A 19,612-nucleotide genomic window follows, 5' to 3' on the forward strand; every position below is an offset into this window, starting at 1 on the left:
CAAAAGGAAGATAAGTGCAGAGGCACTGGGGAGAAGAGTGAACTGAAAGCTAAAGTCAGACCAGGTAGTACAAAGTGGGTTGACCCTTAATTATCACTGGAACCATTAAAGGATGGAACTGGCTTCAGCTAAACAAGACTGTTGTTGAGGGCTGCCTGTGATGGAAAATGGTTTAATAAAGCTGTTTTCAAAATCGTAAGATTTTTAGTAAAACTAAGTATTTGTCCCAAAGACAAGCAGTACAGCATACACTAGTAAGTCTGCAAGGTGAGTGCTTGTAGGAAGACAGGTGTGTGGCGGAGGGCATGACACCGTATGCATGCTATCAGGGAGGGGTGAGGGCCCACGTCAGCACACTGAGAGCGGAGTCTCATCTGCTAACAAGCAAAGGATGACATCAGCAGGGGTCAGCATGAGGACTTTTTTTTTTAAGATTTTATTTTTTTGAGATGTATTTAAGATTTTATTTATTTATTTGAGAGAGACAGAGAGAGCATAAGCAGAGGGGAGGGGTAGAGGGAGAGGGAGAAGCAGACTCCCGGCTGAACAAGGAGCCCAAAGTAGGGCTCGATCCCAAGACCCTGAGATCACAACCTGAGCCAAAGTCAGGCAACTTTGTTAGTTCACCGATTGAGCCACCCAGATGTCCCAAGCCATGAGGACTTTCTGAAGACTCTTGAGGTCTTCAATTCATTCACTGACTCTGTAGGTAGGCAGTCTCGCTGTACTGTGCAAGGCATATCACATTATCTGAGCTTGCTTCCTTTCACCCTAATAAGACAGAGATAAATGACTAAAGACCAGCTGAAGTCAAAGATGACTTCACGAAGACAGTTCAGGATCGTGGTGAGGCTCAGTGTTAGCTTCCTGCTGTCCACATCTGTCGCCTCTATGCTCTGTAATCACCCTAGCATTCTATTAAAATAGCACCCAGCTGCCATCTAACTGCCACATATAACAGGCTCTCAGAACCTCGCTGCTGGATTGATCCCAGCCCGGAGCACACTCTGCTGAGCTGAACTGGGCTCCACGTCCCTCCAGGTGTTCCCTCTGGGGTTCTGGATCTTCCATCTTTGTTTTCTCTGAATGGCTCCTCTTCTTCCATCATCTCCTTTAAAGCTGGTGCTCCCAAGATTTCACTCTCACACAATTCCTCTCACTCTTACATACTCCACTTGGGTGGCCTTATCCGCTATCCTGAGGTCACCTGCCAACCACAAACTGAGATAACCAAATCTCTCTCTAGCGCTACCTCCCCCTTAAGTCTCAAAGGGACACATCTCCAATGGACTGCTCTACACCTCACCACAAAGCCACTCCAACTCTCAGTGTCCAACGGACCCTTAGTATCAACACGTGCAAAGGTTATTTCTCATCCTCTTCCCCAAATGATTCCTGTTCCAGTATTGTCTTAGTGATTGTCATATCCACCTAGTTTAGTTACCCAAGATAAGAAACCTAAGAGTCATCATCAAAGCTCCCCATCATACATACCACATCCTGCCAGTTTTACCTCATAAACATTTTAAAAACTCATCCTCCTCTCCATGCATACCATCACTGCCCCACCTCAGCTGTCAGGCTCACCCCCATTCAACAGCTTTGTATGTGGTCTGCCTCCAGCCCTAGGCCCACCATTGCCACCAGAGTGAAGGACCTAAAACATATTTGATCTTGCATTTTTCTGCCTCCAACCCCATGAGGACTCCTCTTTGATTATAAAACATAACAAAGGGACACCAGGATGATCGGTTGGTTAAGTTTCCGACTTTTGGTTTCAGTTCAGGTCACAATCTCGCAGACTCTGCTTGAGATCAAGCCCCGTGTAGGACTCTGTGCTCAGTGCAGAGTCTGCTTCAGATTCTCTTCCCCCTCCTTCCCCTCACACACACACACTCTTTCTCTCAAATAAATAAAATCTTAAAAAGAAAAAGAAGCATATTACAAGCTCATTACAACAGAGAAGATCTTTTATGATCTGCCCACCTGCAGCTTCATTTTTTGACATAACCCATCTCATAGTTTGTGTTCTAACAACACTAAATGAGTTTTAAGTTCATGTACTTACAAGCTCTTTCTCCTCCATCTCTGCATTTTTTTGCAGAGGAGGAATGCGGTTTTGCCTTTATGTGGATGATTCCCACTGACTCTTTCCAACTCAGCATAGGCATACCTTTCCAAGAAGTTTTTTTTTTGTTTTTTGTTTGTTTTCTAAGATTTTACTTATTCATGAGAGAGAGAGGGAGATCACTCGTGCCCATGAGCAGGGAGAGGGGTGGAGGGAGAAGCAGACTCCCTGCTGAGCAAGGAACCAATGCGGCGCTCGATCCCAGGACTCCAGGATCATGACCTGAGCCAAAGGCAGATGCTCAACTGACTGAGCTACTTGGCCACCCCACAAGAAGTTTTTCCTAAAGTATTTTCACTAAGACCAGGGTGTTTCCCCTTCTCCAGAGTCTATTAAATATATTAAATGGATACTGAATAGACAGGTTTTTCTGTATTTCTAAAACTTTGCAAACCTAAGGAATAGAAATTTTTAACTGTAACCTAATCTAAACATAGTAAGGAAATCAGATTTAGGGAACTTAAAATCCTCTAAATAATGAATGGCAAAGCCAAGAGAATTATTTTTGGACTACTGATATAGCCATTTCAGCATATTCGTGCATTTTAAAAATAAGTCTGTTTCACTTCACATGTTTATGTGTGCGCGTCCCTACAAAAGCCTTTTGATTTTTGGGAAGCTAAATGTTTTTCCACCTATATATTTCAGACATACTCTATTTTTAGTTTTTAATGCTCTTCAAATAACTAAAAAATAAAGAATAAATTCTAAATAATAGCATAAATAACTTTTTTTTAAAGATTTCATTTATTTATTTGACAGAGGTCACAAGTAGGCAGAGAGGCAGACAGAGAGAAAGAGAGAGGAGGAAGCAGGCTCCCCACTGAGCAGAGAGCCAGATGTGGGGCTCGACCCAGGACCCTGATATCATGACCTGAGCTGAAGGCAGAGGCTTAACCCACTGAGCCACCCAGGCATCTCCATAAATAACTTTATGATAAAGCATTATTTGGAAATGCTTGGATATAGGTTGAGATAATTAAAAACTTTAAATTGCAAAAAAAATTTTGAAAGAAATGATGGTTTGGTATTGGGATAAATGTTAACAACCAAGTCCTTCATTGGTGCTGTCCTTTATTATTATAAAAGTGGTGGCTTAGTAACAAATGAAATTGAGGGAAAAATTAAAGGATTTATTTTGATTTTGTTATAACATCAATTTTTGTTACATTGATTTTTTAAAAAATAAAGTGATGTCCATATGGATATATCTTACAGAAACTAAGGAATAATAATTTCTCCACCCTATACTTTTTTTTTTTTTTTTTTTAAGATTTGAGATTAAGAAATAGAGAGTGCGGGAGAGGGAGTGGAAGGAGAGAGAGAGTCTCAAGCAGACTCCTCGCTAACTGTGAAGCCTGAGGGTAAGGCTCAATCATACCACAGAGGTCAGGATCTGGGCTGCCAAGAGTTGGAGGCTTAACCAACTTAGCCACCCAGGCTTCCTTTCACCCCGTACTTTAATTCAAGTGTTTAAATATTCTTTGGACAAGAGCATAGGCATAATAATTTATTTAAAGTAATTTTTATTATTACTTTATTCCTTGTCTATAAAATATTTGAAAGGAAATGAGAAAATACAGGTTTATAGTTATTCATACACATTGTCTTTCGCATACTGACGTGTAAATAAAGTCCTTTAGGTTCTCTCGTGTTTTTCTGAAATTTCAAACAAAACACCTCAAATTTTTCATCTTATATCTTACTGAGCCAAAGATTAATGAACCACCCCATTCAATAAGTCACTGCAAGTCTGAGATGGAAGACATTAAATGTGCAGAAGATTTACCTAAGTGATGCTGTAAAAATCACACTGGTGAATATGGCTGAAGGCGAATCTAATTTTTAAGCTTGTTAAGCAAACAAGAATTCTGAACAAATCCTTTTATTATCTGTGTATGTGTATCTTCAAAAAAGTATTTTTGTACAAATCCGCAGAATACCTAGAGCCTCCATTGAATCCATCGTCTATTCTGATTGCTGGGGCCTTTGTTAGTTTATGAAACTGGCCAAACAGGATCCCTCTCAGGGAAGGGGGTTCTCTGCAGAGTGAATGATTAGACAAGTTAGTTGTAACCTCTTTTTGCGAATAATTCTAACGAGAACATATGCTCCACAATTTTTTTTTCCTGAGGAGGCTGTAACAAATATTTATAATTTCGGGGGTTGGGGTGTGAGGAGATGCAGAGTTAAATTTTGTCAGTAGAAGGAAACACTGTTCATATACTTTACTGCATGCAATACTGTCAAATGAATTGGTAGTCTAAATTTCTGGCTAAGTAATCTTTCTTTTAAAAGCAATGGAAAGAATAGCCAATCCGACATTATTCCTAGTGTTTACTTATTTATTTATTTTATTTTATTCCTAAACCATGGGTTTTTGAATGAAACTGTTCTTCTGAACCCACAAAATGAGCTGTTTGGTATCATCCAGAAGGTGAGATGTACAAATGGGCTAAAAATATAAGTAGCACCAAAATAAGGCAAAACAACAGTCATCTACTCATAGACTCTGTCTGATTTTTTTCTTCTGGATGAAACTGACATAATCAAAAACACCATTGTGATTTCAGTTGGCAATCAAAGAGTCCTACTTTTCATTTTCATTTTATTCTTTTGAATAAACATGCTTATCATTATTTTACAAAGCAACTAAGGAGTTAGGGAATTTAATTATCTACATTTAACGTGATAAAGTGGCATCTTAAAATGAGCTCCCTAAATTAAAAGATACAGATTCTTCTACCGACATCGATGAAATGATTTCACAAAAAAGAAAGAGGAGAGAAAGTCGAATGAGGTTGCAAATAAAATAAGAAGTCTTCTCATCAGAACTCAAGAATAAATTGCAAAATAGTCTCCACTATTTTCCATTTTAACTTAAGGACAACTTATGATGAATTAGATACAATATAAGAAAAAGTACTTCCCATTCTCAATTTGATTCTCATAAAGCCCCATAGAAAGAAATCAAAAAAGACATTTCTTCAACTGAAATACATACGTTTAGAATCTAACCTGATTTCTAGAAGATAACATCTTATGAGGCTATATGAAAAAATGACTGCATACTTACACCACCATTACTGAAAATTTTATTTTATTTTATTTTATTTTATTAAGATTTTATTTATTTATTTGACGGACAGAGATCACAAGTAGGCAGAGAGGCAGGCAGAGAGAGAGAGGTGGAAGCAGCCTCCCTGCCGAGCAGAGAACCGGATGCGGGGCTCGATCCCAGGACCCTGGGATCATGACCTGAGCCAAAGGCAGAGGTTTAACCCACTGAGCCACCCAGACGCCCCGACTGTGATAATTTTAATAACACAACCACTACATTGTAAAAGAGAGTTACATGTTACTGCTAACAATCAAAATCAAGTTTTTACACTGTGAAAGAGGTATGCTGAATATAAGGGCTCATCTTAATGGTGTAAATCAATCATACAGATGATTGGTAACATCAAATAACCTAAAAGTCACTGAAGTATATTTTATATAAATAAACACTCTTATGTGACACATAATATGTTTTCCAGTATTTTGCAGTAAATAAATCTTCCTAATTGCTCTTTGCTTGGGTTAACACTCACATCATGTAGTTCCCACTCTAGTAAAGCAGTGGTTACTCAATAGGGAGAGATATACCAAGAGTATGACAGACGGTACGGGAAGGGTGGTCAAGTATTTAAAATGTCACCCAGATGACACATATAACAAAAATTCTCCACTGAGTTAACGAATATAGGGTGAGGATTAAGATTATCCTAACAAACGTGAAGCTCAGAATTCTATGGTTAATACATAACTGCCTTCTTTTTGGTCCATGAAATCCATGAAACCTAGATAAGATTCCTAGGAAAGGTACTGATTGTGCAGTTTTCTCACTGATGGAATACTCTTCATCTGTTGACACAATGGATAAATCAGGAGGTTACAATTTACACCATTGACACAGGTTTGCTATTGATGATAAGGTATATTTTTCTTTCCACTACATGGTATTTGATTTTCATGTGTAGTCACATGTTTGTCTAACCCTCAATCAAAAGGCAAATAACAGAAACCTGAAATTCTTTCAGAACACACATTTGATGTGCCTCATAAAATTCATGGATGTGTTTGTCTTCAGTGTTCCTTCCTTGCATGCGAAGGACCCAACATGGAGGGTACACCACCCTCCTTCTACGCTGCAAACTCCTGCTGGAAGGCTGTAGGATCAAGTAGGCAGGCCACAATGCAGCCTCCAAGACTGATCATTAAATAAGTGACTATTAGTGTCAACTCACACTGATGACTAAAAAAAAAGTAATGGATTAGAGGGGAGAAGTAAGATAAAGCAGGACACAATGAACAGCAAATCTACCACCCCCATCCTCCTGAGTGCTTATCTTTCTGGTCTTGTTTATGAAAATATATAAATGTTACCTTCTGGCTCAATCACATAATCAACACCCATATATTCATCTCTTCTGTGTCCTTGGAAAAAGATCAAACTGGGAAGCTAGCTACTGCTGAGCCTCTCTTTCCATGGTAGTTCACTCAACCTAGTGGCAGCAAAAACACAACGAGCATCTAATATGTTCCAGGCATTCTGTGGGCAAATTATAACCAGTGGCCATGTAATAAACAGTAGAACCTGAACTTTCCTGTTCATTTTAAAGCTTGGACCTAATTAACATAAGTCAATCATTTAGGGCGTGGTATATTAAAATAACATCATGGAAGCCACCACCACTGCACCTAAAAAGATATACACTTACTTCTACCTTTAATAAACTTGCAAATAATCCCTTTTCCCACGTTTTATGAAAATTTACTTTCACTCCAGATAAAATCCTCCCAAGGTTTGTTCTATTTCATGAGATTCAATTCAGGTTCTGGCCTAAATTTTCAGCTACATAAATACCAACTACCAGTACACTAAAAGAACAAAGTATTATTCCTGATTTTAAGCCACTAAATAAAATTGGAGAAAAAACTGTAGAGTTACACACACACACACACACACAAAACCACCCCCACAAAAAAAAAAAAAAAAAAAAAAAAACCACAACTGACGGGGAGGGAGTAAGATTATGAATAGCATCTGAAAATAAGATATAATCACACAATTCCCATTAAAATTCAGATTTATGCACTAACCAATAACTCATAAAGGTTTAGAACAATACCTTTTATTATCTCATCAACTTCTACCTGATTATCTAAAAGAAAAAACGCTGGGCTTTTTTCACCATCATACACTTTACTTTTTTACTAAGTTCTCCTGGTATGCCAAATAACTCGTATAAGGAGAGGGAATTCTTCTGAAAGCACAGGCTGCTTTAAAATAACTCCCAAATTACAAACTTTCGTATCTTGTTCGAAATGTTTAAAAACACAGAAGACCTCAAATAACCTTGTTCCTCAAGCTAATAGTGTTACTCTGTGTTCAGCAGCTAACCTGAATGGTTAAAAACTATATCCCAGGATATTCTTCAGAGGCCCTGGCCCTGGCTTGTCATCACACTAAGTCCCTTTTCACTCAAAACTTAGAAGGTGCTGCATACTTTTTAAAAACACTAAAATACTAAATGTAGGTGCGGTAAACTTAAAAGATCCAAATAACTAAAATCAGCAGAATGAGGGTATGGAACAGTTTGCATCAGCAACACTAACCAACTCGATAAACAGAGACTTAACGATAAGTAGTCTTATCAAGCAAAGTTATGAAGCAGATCCTGGTACATCAGTTCCTTACGACCGCTTTCTGTTTTTATGGCTCTGCAAGGCAGCCCATCTATAGAGGTGAGTTACGATCTAGAATTTTATTTGTAATTTTAAGAAATATTATAGCCGTTAATGACTGATGCCTAGTTCCAGTGGCAAAATCTCGGCAGGAAACAGATTTAGCCATCTGAATGTTTTATAAGTTTTTGTAATTGAGGAAACTTTTCATAATCTGACATTTGTTAAAACCACTTATTAGAAATTATGCAGCACAGTAGCTGTGGAAATATGAGCTAGCTTCACAATTATAAAGTCAGCCTATGTAGCCCTTTCCTATTGTACATAGTGGCATAAACCCCACAGCGGCCTATCAGCTAACTGGCAGGCAGGGGGCTGCTCTATTCAAAGTGAGAGATACAAGCTGCAGGGCAAAAACCTGGCAGCTCCCATCTGACCCCACAATCCCCTACTGGTGACAGCTCCAAGCTCCATGGCAAATTAGGCCTTCTCATATTACAATTGGAGAAGACAGATTCCATTAGCAGTATCTGAAATTGAGTGGAGAGCTGCACTGTTATCAGACTTGACTCATAAGCACTGCTATTAATCAGAGCTATGATAGCATTTATATATTTCAAGCTATCTGCTGCCGCTGTGATATTCTGCTACAAAGGGTTGATGGGACTTAGGAAAGTGAACAATAGAGCTTTCTGGGAAAAGCAGAGTAAATCAAGAAAGTCTATGACTTCCGCACATTCTGAAGGGATTGTGGTTTACATAAATTTTCTCCCAATTGGAGATTGAGCTCTTCCTCATCTTACACATGGGATTTAGTTGTCACTCAATGGTAACAGCTGTGAAAAGGTGAAGCGGCCCACCGCTCAGAATATTGCCTTCGCTTTTAAAGCAATTAACCCATGAACAGGAGGATACCTGGTGATATCAAAGGGATTAGGCCAGGCAGTGCATTATTAACATTTCCTTGAACTAATTCTAACTCTGACTAGCTGTCAGAAAAGACTCTACAGTCTTAAAAAAGAGTTTTTGCCCTGCTTTTCTCCCCGCTTCAGAACGAAGTGCTGCTATTTGAGCCTAATATGTCCCTCTACTTAGAAGAAAATGCAAATGAACCAAGCTCTTAATATGCTTAACCAGTCTGAGTCAATGCAATTTTAAGACAAGTTTGAGAGAAATATGTGATCAATTAACCAGGGATCAAGAGAGATAGTCCCCTGAATGGAAATTAATGCTCCAGTACTTTCCATTCTTCTTCAACTACAAAAACTTGGTGACTATTTGTTACTTATGCATAGTTACCTCTGAAATTAGGAAGAGCTTGACATTATTCTCTATGGCAATAATCTAAAATACTCTTTGAGCTGGAAAATCCAAATGTCCCTTAAGCAGGAGATTCTACATTCTCTAAGGTATGGCATTTTAATTTCCTATTCTTTATTGAATGGAATCTTAGCTGGAGCTCTAAGAATCGCAGACACAGCGCTCAGAATCAAATCTTCCTCTTCCGAAAGTTTAATCGAATTAATTTTTGGCAGCAGCGTAATGTTTAGAATTATGTAACTTATAAAAAATAAAGTAAACCCCATACTTACCCCATAAGTAAAATACTGGCACAAAATGATCTGCCAGAAGATATTTAAATATCACTGCAATTGGTTGTCTGTTCTTTGTAGTGAGCAGGCATAGTTTCAATATACCTTCAATTATCATTAACATTCATATATTCTAGGTAACCTGGTGGACATTAAGAGATCTGATTTCTTCCTGTACAATGTTAACGGTGTTAGAAAGTTTTTTAATGCAATTTTCTTAGAACAGTACCTTCTAGAAAAAAATACCTGAAAAACTGTTTATTCAATGGTTAGTAACTTTGTCTTAAGTAAACGCTGAATTTTGGTTATAAAAACTAAAATAGTTCTACTTTCGATTCACAACAAACATTGTTAATGAATTCTTCCATACTTCCATTTGGCCCATAATAGTTTGGAAAGGATACGCTGACTCTCAAGCCTACTGAGAATAGATTTCCTGCCCTCGACCTACCAAAATAAACGATACAAGATGTGTCCTCATCTGAGATCAGAAGCAATTTAAATCCTCCCTGAGGTAAAGAATTTTTATACAATGCTATCAACATACTCCATTCTCTTTTAGTGATACCAGAGCATAAGAAATGGAAGCATGTTGATGTTTCAAGACATTAATTTCAGTGTTCCTCCCTTATTAAGTACATAGGACTTAGTCTGAGGTTGCTTAGAAAATAAGTTTGAAATTCAAGTACTAAGCAATGCTAAATCACATTCATATCAGTGACTTATCTGACCTGTAACTTTTAAAATTTCATATTATTAAGATTTGTGAATTTCAAAATGACACTTAAAGTATCGTACCATCAAACTTAAAAAATCATTTACTTCAATGGCCTTAAAAGAGAAAAATCCCAGTTCCTACAAACCCCTGCGTTAGGTAGTCTTAAAAACACAGATGTACACGTTAATAAAATGAATACTATTTCATATAAATGAAATGTATTAAACTCCCTTCACATTGTGAATGCTGAAAAATACCCCTGAAGGAGACAATATATAAATTAATGCCATAATCTGACTATTTTTAATTCAATAAAGTATAGCGACGCATACAGCTTTCAAAGTGCTGTTTTACTCCTATGCTTTCCTACATTAGGGCGAAGCAAATATACACGAGTTCTTGTCAACCATTAGGAAAGACTGACAAAAAATGCAGTGTTAATGACATCTTATGGCTCTTAAAAGCAAGAGAAAGATGCAAGGAAGGAAAAAATTACATAGTAATTGGAAGCAACGAATAAATTGCTCTTTCAATCTATGTCATGTTTACTGAAAAAAATGGAGCTTTTTACATCAACACATTTAAACAGAAATTTGCTTTTAAAATACAATCTTTGTTTAAAGGGTACAGAAGGTCTTTATGTCCACCCCAAGAGCTAAATATAGTGAATGCCATGGGAACAATTACCTGAAAAAAACCTAAACCTGTTAAAAGAATTAATTTACTGCGCACCAGTCAGCACTAATCCTACGTGTACAGTAATGTTCTCTGAAGTGATGGGGTAGAGAAAGAATCAAACTGTTTCCTGGATCAAAACCCTCCAATATTCCACAACAAAATGGAATGATGATTTGGCCTGTCAATGAATAAAGTAGTAAAATGTCTCCTCAACAAATTCTAATAAAGGAGGCAACCTGTAAAGGAATACATTTACTATACGCTGGACTGGAAAAAAGCTGTCACTGTAATGGCTGCACAGGTACTGTGTCCTGCTGTTGGGTTTATATTCACAGAAGAAAGGTTTTAAAGGTTAAGTTCAGGTCATACAACAAATGAAATTGTAACAAGCCAGCTGACATTGTATAATGTCTTCTTCCACTCAATCAATAGGCTACTGTTAGTCCTATTACCATAGAGATGGCTTGCTCTTTCCTGAAGGGTGTCTATTGTTTGACAAAACAGATTTGCCACTTGAACTGGGTTGTTCCCAGAGGACGTGTACCTTGTCAATTATTTGTACTCAAAATAATGAAGTATTTTCATATTAAAATGTATGTAAGAGATAATATTGTGAGATCCCTTTTCTGAAAGAAAGCAACTTTCCCAAGCACAATATTACTCAAACATTCTTAAACCACTCATATATCCAGTTTAGTCATATTAAGGGTTTTTGATTTAAAGCCTATGCCAGCAAATATACAAATTTACCATTAAGACTGTATTTTAAAAAAGGGGGTCACAGGTTAAGTGTGCTAATCTAAAACCCATTACAATCATGGAGGATAATAAAAGCTATTTTAAAATGTAGACAACTCAAAGGAAAATTATTGTCCAAAGCTATTTGGATTCTGTAAAATCATGATTTTTATGTATGATTTTTATAGTGGTTTTCATGTAGAATGGTATCACCAATTAATATATTGAAAAACATGGAAAGGTTTTCTCAGAAAACAAATTACTTTATTTGCATAAGAGCTTTTGATAGCCCTATAGCATTTAAATATGTTATAGAAATGATCTTCTAAAATACAGATAAAAAAATAACAAATAAAAAATAAATTACAGATGAACTACCAAGATAAATACAAGTACTAATTTTCTTTAAATGCCTTTGTCTTAAATATCTTGTGAAGATTATCAATTCACACATTCAATACAAATAGTTCTACATTTCAACCTATATATTTAAAATTTTTAAAGATCAGTTTTTCTCTCCATAGAAATAACAACAGATTATTAATTATAGGATTCAGGAGAAACAATTCTAAAGATTATTCTGATTACTCAGAAAAAGAAAGTGTTCATAATACTAATCAATCCAAGCAGAGATACTACTTTCATCATTTCATACTGAAAGATTGGCTATCACTGAAAACCTGTAAAACTGAAATAAAGATGAATTAAATAATATAGATACAAATGTAGTAAATGATCAACAATTATAATATTTGAATCTGAAAGCTTTCCACAAATAAATTTAAAAGTAAGCTTTAGGGTTAAAATTATGTTAACTTTTACCCTTTTATAAATAATTAAAAAGGAAATTTAGAAAGAATTTGGTAAAGGGCAATTTTATGACTAACGCAAATAAAAACATTAGTCTCCAAAAATGGCATTTGAAATTGTCTATTCAAATTATATTTGCATACAAAAAATTGTTTTAATTTGGTTCTCCCTTTGCAGAAAGCATAACTTGTATTTTTTACTGTACTCTCCTTAGGCATAGGTTAGACTGGTTAAGAATGAAGGAGACAGGAGCAGCAAAGACAAAGAAGTTTACCAACGTCCTAAACTAATGACCCATTTTTGTAAAAGCAAGGTAGCCTTCCAAACTAAAAAAATCTTCCATCAGTGAAGTAAGTGGGGTCTAATTTGCATACTTTCCCTACAGCTATAAGGCAACAAACTGAAACCTTACCAAAACCATATCCCAAACTGATTTCCTTAATTAACAGCCTTATTTCAAAGAGTATACAAGATGCATATATTTAGAATACAATATAATTAGGCATTAACTCTGACCTGGTAAGCAGCTGCCCATCAGCAACACTGTGAGTAATTAAATGATATTTACCATTTCCCAAAATAGGAACTTCATATTGTTGAAATAAACTGGCCCATCTGCATCTTCATAAAATAACAAATCTTTTTAGTTCTGCCTAACTCTAGAACTGTGATAATGAACTGGTGACACCTTGACCCCATTGCAGGAAGCACATCCAACTGTGTAATCATCTGAGGGGTCAAGTACGTATGAAATTACTGGAAATTAAGAAAGTGAATTCACAGCAGTGATTAGGAAAAAACCATTCAAGCAATGAAAGAGTCTCGTTTTGGGGTTTCATTTAATGTATGTACCTAGGCCATCAGAACGCTCCGTCTCCAATTAGCCAAGCTTAATATTAACTCATCAACTACTTTACCTGAAAACGGTGAAAAAAAGTAATGACGCAGCTACTGCTCCAAAAAAGCCACACAGGAGATTGACACGGTAGGCAACTGAACCAAAAGGAAAGAGTATGATTGCCAGTTTAGCCACCAGCGTGAACAAAGGATAGCCAGGAGGATGGGCAACCTATGGAAAAATCAGCGAGTTAGAAGGTTTTCACCTCCACAAGAGTCACACTGGCTTTAATTGCAAAGTAGCCCTTTGCTCGGGCAAGTATAAAGACTAAGAGGCGAGGACGACATGTTTGAATAGTGGTTTTCTATTGTAATCCTTTTGTGCCAATACAAATAAATATTTTCTTTAGCGGATTTGGCAACGTCTAACACATGGTGTGTCACCTAGAGAAAGGGTGACATATTTCATTGTCAGTTCTTAAGCAGTTTGTTCTCTGGGTTCACAGTACATTAGGGTCATGTAAAAGGCTATTGAAAAAAAGCAGGTTCTGAAATTTCGTATTGGTTAGAAAGTTGAAAGACCACACCGCTATCGGATTACCACCATGCTGACAGTCCTAAGGTCTTGCCTAAAGGGATCATGAACCATAATAAAGTTTATTAAATAATAAACTTATTAAAACTGTTAACCCGATTTATTTTATTCTCCATAGCTTATACAAAATTTGGGGTGATAATAAGCTAGCTACTGTACATATAGTAAAGGCTTTGCTTTATAATTTAGTTTAATTGGATTTAAAACTTAAAGTAAATTGTCACGTACTGTACTTATAAGTTACTAAAAACTGGGGTTTGAAAATAAATTAATCTACTTTACTCCATGCTTAATTAAACTTTCTTAATTCCTAAAACTGTTAATGAGAGCATTGATTAAACAATAAAACTAATACTTACTCCAAGCTCATGTGCGGCTGTGATCAGTTCCCCTGTGAAAAAATAATGTAAAACCAATAATTACTATTAGAAAATGACACTCCTCCAAAGTTTCCAAAATCCAAATGCTTGCACTGGGGTTTTGCATTAATTTGACTGGATAAAACTGTAAATCTGTAGAGATTTAACAGCATGAAATAGTCTAAGGATATTTTCTCCCTTAGGTCTTACTGAACAAATGATCTTTGTATCAGTCTTTAATAACTGGTCAGTGGAAACATAGGTGAATTCTGGTTCTTAATAAGTGCTTATTTTCCTTCCTAAAAGTTGTGCACACTTGCAAAAACATAGAAACTTCTCATAGAATGTTAGTGTAATATGCTGTAATGGTCCTCAAGAATTTAGTATAAAAATGTCTACAAAGATGCAATTTTATGATAATGTAAAATGTGCAGACCTCTGAGGCGTGGACACTCCGTCACATGTACCATTCTGACCTAAACTGGCATTTGAATACCTTCTCTACATTGATTATGTCGGGTATCTTTAAATAATTGCCAAGCACTTATTAGCTCCAGGTTATTTTGGTAAGCTCTGACTACCATATATTTTTGCAAACCACTAATCATTATATTATTTACATAGTCCTTGTAATTCCTCACCATCCGTGATTATTTCTAAAATTACAATGCAGTAATTCAATGTCTATTTGTTAATATTTTAAGCATCCAGAGCACAAGGACTATTTATGACTCATTCCTGTACACTGCAGTATAGAACAATGTAAGTAATCAGTGTTGATGGGCTTATGAGAGTTACTAGTATTTATTAGTTAATGTATTAATGTCCATTTTCTACCTTTTGATGGGTATCAGTGCTCTTCTTTAATTTCTAGGTCCCAGCCACGATGTAGATCTTTACCCTCCGGCCTAGATGACAGCAAGAGCTTTGGCCAGTTTTCTATTTCATCTTCCTACTGAAATCACCTCTTGCCATGCCATCTCCCCGAAACAGGATGGATTGTCATCACTAATTCAAAATTTCTCAATGGCTACTCTCTGCTTCCTAAATGAAGTTCACATTCCTCAGCCCTCTAAAGGCTCCAAGGTCCCTTTTTAAGGCATAGATCAGTGAAACCTATGTTTGCTTCAGTCAAATCTGATTACCCACTGTTCCTCTGGAATGGTTCTTTTGCACCTCTTATCACTCATTTTCTCACCCAGTATTCTCTCCTAAATCTTTCAAAGCCTAGTTCAATTGCCACCTTCTCAGTGACACCTTTCCTTATACACACCCCTCCCCAGCCTCCCCCACTAGAATGAATCACTTCTTCCTCCTCCATAGAACCTGCTCTAACTTCTCTATTTAGCACTCATTTAGATTGCTTTATATTCTAGTTAGTTGTTTTCATTTCTGTCTTTTCTAAGTTGAAAATATTATCCTATCCATTTCAGGGGCCTGTCGAAGACACCACCACCTCTTCCTCCTCTGGTCCCACAAAGAAACTAATTCAAGTCCTGCATACAGGTTGACAGTTAAGACAAATCATATTGTCATCCTTGCTACTCAGACACCCCTATCTTAGGGTGAATGACTGCTCGTGTCATGGAAGCCCCATAAGGGCACCCAAAGACAGATACTACTTATCTAAGTCAGTTAGATAACTCAAGGATACCCTCAACTTTTCTGGACATATTCAAGAGCATTTTGGAAACCAAAGGCACTTTCGGTATCTTAATAGACTTCTTTAAAGAAATAGTTTATGGTCTAAAAATATTTAAACTAATTTCCCTTTGTAACTACTGTCAAAGACATTTTATCCAGAATGGATTAGCTTGTCTTCAGTCCCAAACTGCTTTAATCAGCTTTTTGGTATTTCTGTTGGTATGATGAAACACAGTTAAGTTCAAACTTTCAAAGTCAAGGTTTATTCTCCTCCATGTAAAATGTATTTAGAATTGCACTTAACATTAAGAAAAATACCCTACTTTCTCTAACTTCTTACCATTAAAAAATCGTAATGCTGTTACTCTTTACCGAATTTCTGTAGGTATAAAAATCAGGAATGTGACAAACTTCCATCACCTCCTCTTATCAAATGTTAAAACTAAAATCTAAATAGGGAAGATAGCTACAGTTCAACGTCTATAAATATATCCTTGAAAAAAGCTAAAGGGGAAACATTATTCTTAAAATTGAGTATGATAAAGAGAAAAGAGAATGTGACTAGGAGGGGAAAACGAGCCTCCTGGATATGGTTACTCCCACCTCTTAACCTACAGCTTCCTCAAAGTTAAGTCTTATTACAACCTGCACCAGAATTACCTGGATTCTTTTTAAAAATGAAGATTCCTTGACCAAACCTACCTATATTAAGACCCTCTGGCACTGAGGGTCAAGTTTCCCAGGCAATTCTGAGGTACATTCAAGTTTGAGAATTACAGTTTTTCAGTCTGAGATGCAAATGGGAGGCAAGCTCAGAATTGTTAGCAGATGCTTAACCTTTACAAAAACCAGCTCCCTCTGTGTTGTACCTTTTCTAATATTAATTACATAACTATATTCTCATCTATCAAGTCTGTTAGACAGTATCCTTAAAATATATAAACACATAAATAGGCTACTTTATTTTTCCCAAGTAAACGATGTGGAGGCGAGATTCCTATACTCTCCTCCAAAGGATCATGAGTGTTCCCACCCATAAACCAACTGTGCATCAAACAATGTAAAAAATAATTTTGGCAAGGCTACCCAATGTGAAAGATTTATGGAGCATAATTTAAGACTCATCAAGAAGAAAAATACATACTTTATATTGGTTTTGAGATGTGTTCTGTTTATTGATTAAAAAAAAACCCACAACATTCAAGGAGGACAGTACCTTCAACATATAAACAAGATTATCAAAGATATCATTATACAAATTTTACTGGCAATACTTGGAAAAGTTTATCATTCCCAACAAAGAACACCAAAATATTAGATGTGACCACTATTTAGCATCACACTAAACAAATCAGAATACCTAAAGAGTCTGATACCTTAATGTAAATAAGTAACTTTATTCTACTGGGAAAAAATAACAGTATTAATAAAGACACCAATCACAGATTTTAAATAACACTATATATGGGGTTAAGAGAGTGTATGTTCTAAAGTCAATCTACTTCAGTTCTTTCCTTGACTGCCCCTGCTTTCTAGCTGTGTGATTCTGGACATAGCTTAGCCTCAGTTTTGGATGGAAGATACTGATAGTACCTACCTCACAGGGGGTTAAGAACTGGATTAAAACAACAATACATGTAAAGCACCTGGAAGAGTGCCTGGCCTATAGTAAGTGCTCAGTAAGTGTTAATTATTTTTATTCATCTCACCCAAAACTTCAGGCTGGAAGAACCATGGTAAGCAACTGTCAATGTTTTCTTCCTTCCTTCCTCTCTTTTCCTTTCTTTCTCTCAAGGTACAGAACTACTCAATCTTTAAGTAATGCTCTCCATTGTCAAAACTCTCAAAACTATAGGTATTTCTATTATTTAATGTAAGCCTTGGAAACACAGTAACTCCATTTCCAACTATACTAATGAAACACACTTCCTATTTGTTCAGTAGGATTTGAAAGAAAGAATAAAGGCAATGATTTATAAAAGGAACATCAAGAAGCCTCAGTTAGAAGTTAGCCCGGGAAGATGGCCCCCAGTGACCCCCAACTCCTGGTGTTCTAGCTATATAATCCTCTCCCCCATGAGCGTGGGCTGGATTTACAAACGAACTGCCAAGAATAAAACCGGGCAGTGGTCTATCAATCACTTCCACGACTCGGTTCGGGAAATGACAGACGTGGGAGATGAAGGTGCCATCTCTTTTTCTTCACAACAGTCGGCTTCCCGAGGGACCCACGTGGCAAAGAACGGGATTGAGGTGAGAAGCTTGAATCCTCCCCCAAGATGAGCCCTGGGAAGACCGCAGCTCCCGCCCACCCATGACAACAACCCTGTCCTGAGGAAGGGCACCCAGCTAACCTGCGCCGAGATTCCTGATGCACAGGAAAGGTGACATAACAAACATCTGCTGTTTTAAGCCACTAACTTTGGGGTCATCTTGTTACGAAGCAAGACATAACTAGTACACTCCATTCTTTCAATCTATAGATCCCCCTCGAGAAGTTACAGCACTACTGGCATTATCGGATGGGCACTTAACCTGCCAGCAAGACAAAACCAAAAACGAACCCCGGCTCTTGTTTCTCAGCCCAAGCGTGTAACCATCCTGTAACAAATAGGTAACAATTGCTGATGTGCTCTCAGTGGTCCGCACTTTTCTTTTTAACAGAAGCAGCTTGCTTTAAGCCACAACTGGCTTCCACTCTTTTAAGTGTTCTCCCTCAAATACTCGGCGTGGCCGGCTCCTTTTCAACATGCAGGTTTCCACTAAAATACCGCGTTCGGAGGCCTTTCCCGACTGGCCATTCTGGAGGAGGCACTCTGCCCCACGCCCCCGTCTATCCCACCTTCCTTCCCTCCGACGGTGCGTCGCTGTTTGGTCAGTAGTGTGTGTACAGTCTCTACCCGCCCTAGAACACTCCCCCTGACCCCTTTTGTCTGGAACGCAATGAGGACTCAGTAAGTAACATCGGTGGGCTAAAAGGGAATGGAAAGCAAAAACTCGGGTCCCGAAAAATGACCTGGCCAGGTGCAGAGGTCGCTAAATCCCACCAGGCGAAACCAGCCAGTCCCTTCTTCAAAGTCGGAGAACTACAGACACCAGTTACGGGAATGGAAAACAGAAGGTGGTCCTGGCACGCAGAACCCGGCACGGAGCACGGGCGGGCGGAGCGGGGGGCGCGAGCTGACCCACCAGGGAGAGGGGCGGGAGGGCGGCCCTGAGATACTTTACCCGAGTCTCCCCCCGGCACCGAGGGGGGCAGCGTGAGGGTGAACACGGCGGCCACGGCGGCGAACACGGCCACGCCGCCGCGGAGGCCCCCAGAGCGCCGCGGCCCCACCCGGGCTGCCCGCCCCCGGGCCGGGCCCCTGACGTCGCCATGGGGACCCATGGGCCCGTGAGGCCCGGGGAAGGAGGCCGCGGCGGGCCCAAGGACTCGGCCAGCCCCGAGCTTCCCCAGCCACAGGCGAGCGCACCCCGCTCAGCGGCTTCCGGGTCGGGCGTCGGCTCCCTCCCCGGACCGCACCTTCCTCCGCCGGGCGCGGGGAGAGGGCACGGCCCGCCTGGCACGAGCCGGCCAGGGGTTCGCGAGTAGCGCGCCACGCGGTGGGACCCACGGGGTTCTAATGTGTTTTACAGTCGCCCACCACGAGCAAGAGCCTTCTTTTAATATAGGAAGCCCTGGCCCGGGGCTGCCGATGTACGGCTTCCCCCCCACACACACACACCTCACACTGACTTGGTCGGGTCTGCCAGAGACAGAGCGGGGTCGCAAACCGGGGTGCG

The 19,612-nt window shown here is 38.6% G+C and overlaps 1 protein-coding gene across 2 annotated transcripts in view; it reads right to left on the bottom strand.

The window, feature by feature from the left end:
• The window catches only part of TMEM260 (transmembrane protein 260), a 67,997-nt gene extending 48,713 nt beyond the window's left edge, over positions 1-19,284 (bottom strand). For both annotated transcript variants that reach the window (XM_032875316.1, XM_032875315.1), the window contains exons 1-3: positions 19,058-19,284; positions 14,186-14,217; positions 13,312-13,463 (exon numbers count right to left, since the gene is read on the bottom strand). In XM_032875316.1, coding sequence (XP_032731207.1) covers positions 13,312-13,463; positions 14,186-14,217; positions 19,058-19,217 — 344 coding nt within the window. In that variant the 5' untranslated portion in view covers positions 19,218-19,284. The remainder of the gene's footprint in view (positions 1-13,311; positions 13,464-14,185; positions 14,218-19,057) is intronic.
• Between the last annotated feature and the right edge of the window lie 328 nt (positions 19,285-19,612).

Source organism: Lontra canadensis, unplaced genomic scaffold (genome assembly GCF_010015895.1).
Source record: "Lontra canadensis isolate GAN:19392208 unplaced genomic scaffold, GSC_riverotter_1.0 scaffold55, whole genome shotgun sequence".
Classification (NCBI taxonomy): Eukaryota; Metazoa; Chordata; class Mammalia; order Carnivora; family Mustelidae; genus Lontra; species Lontra canadensis.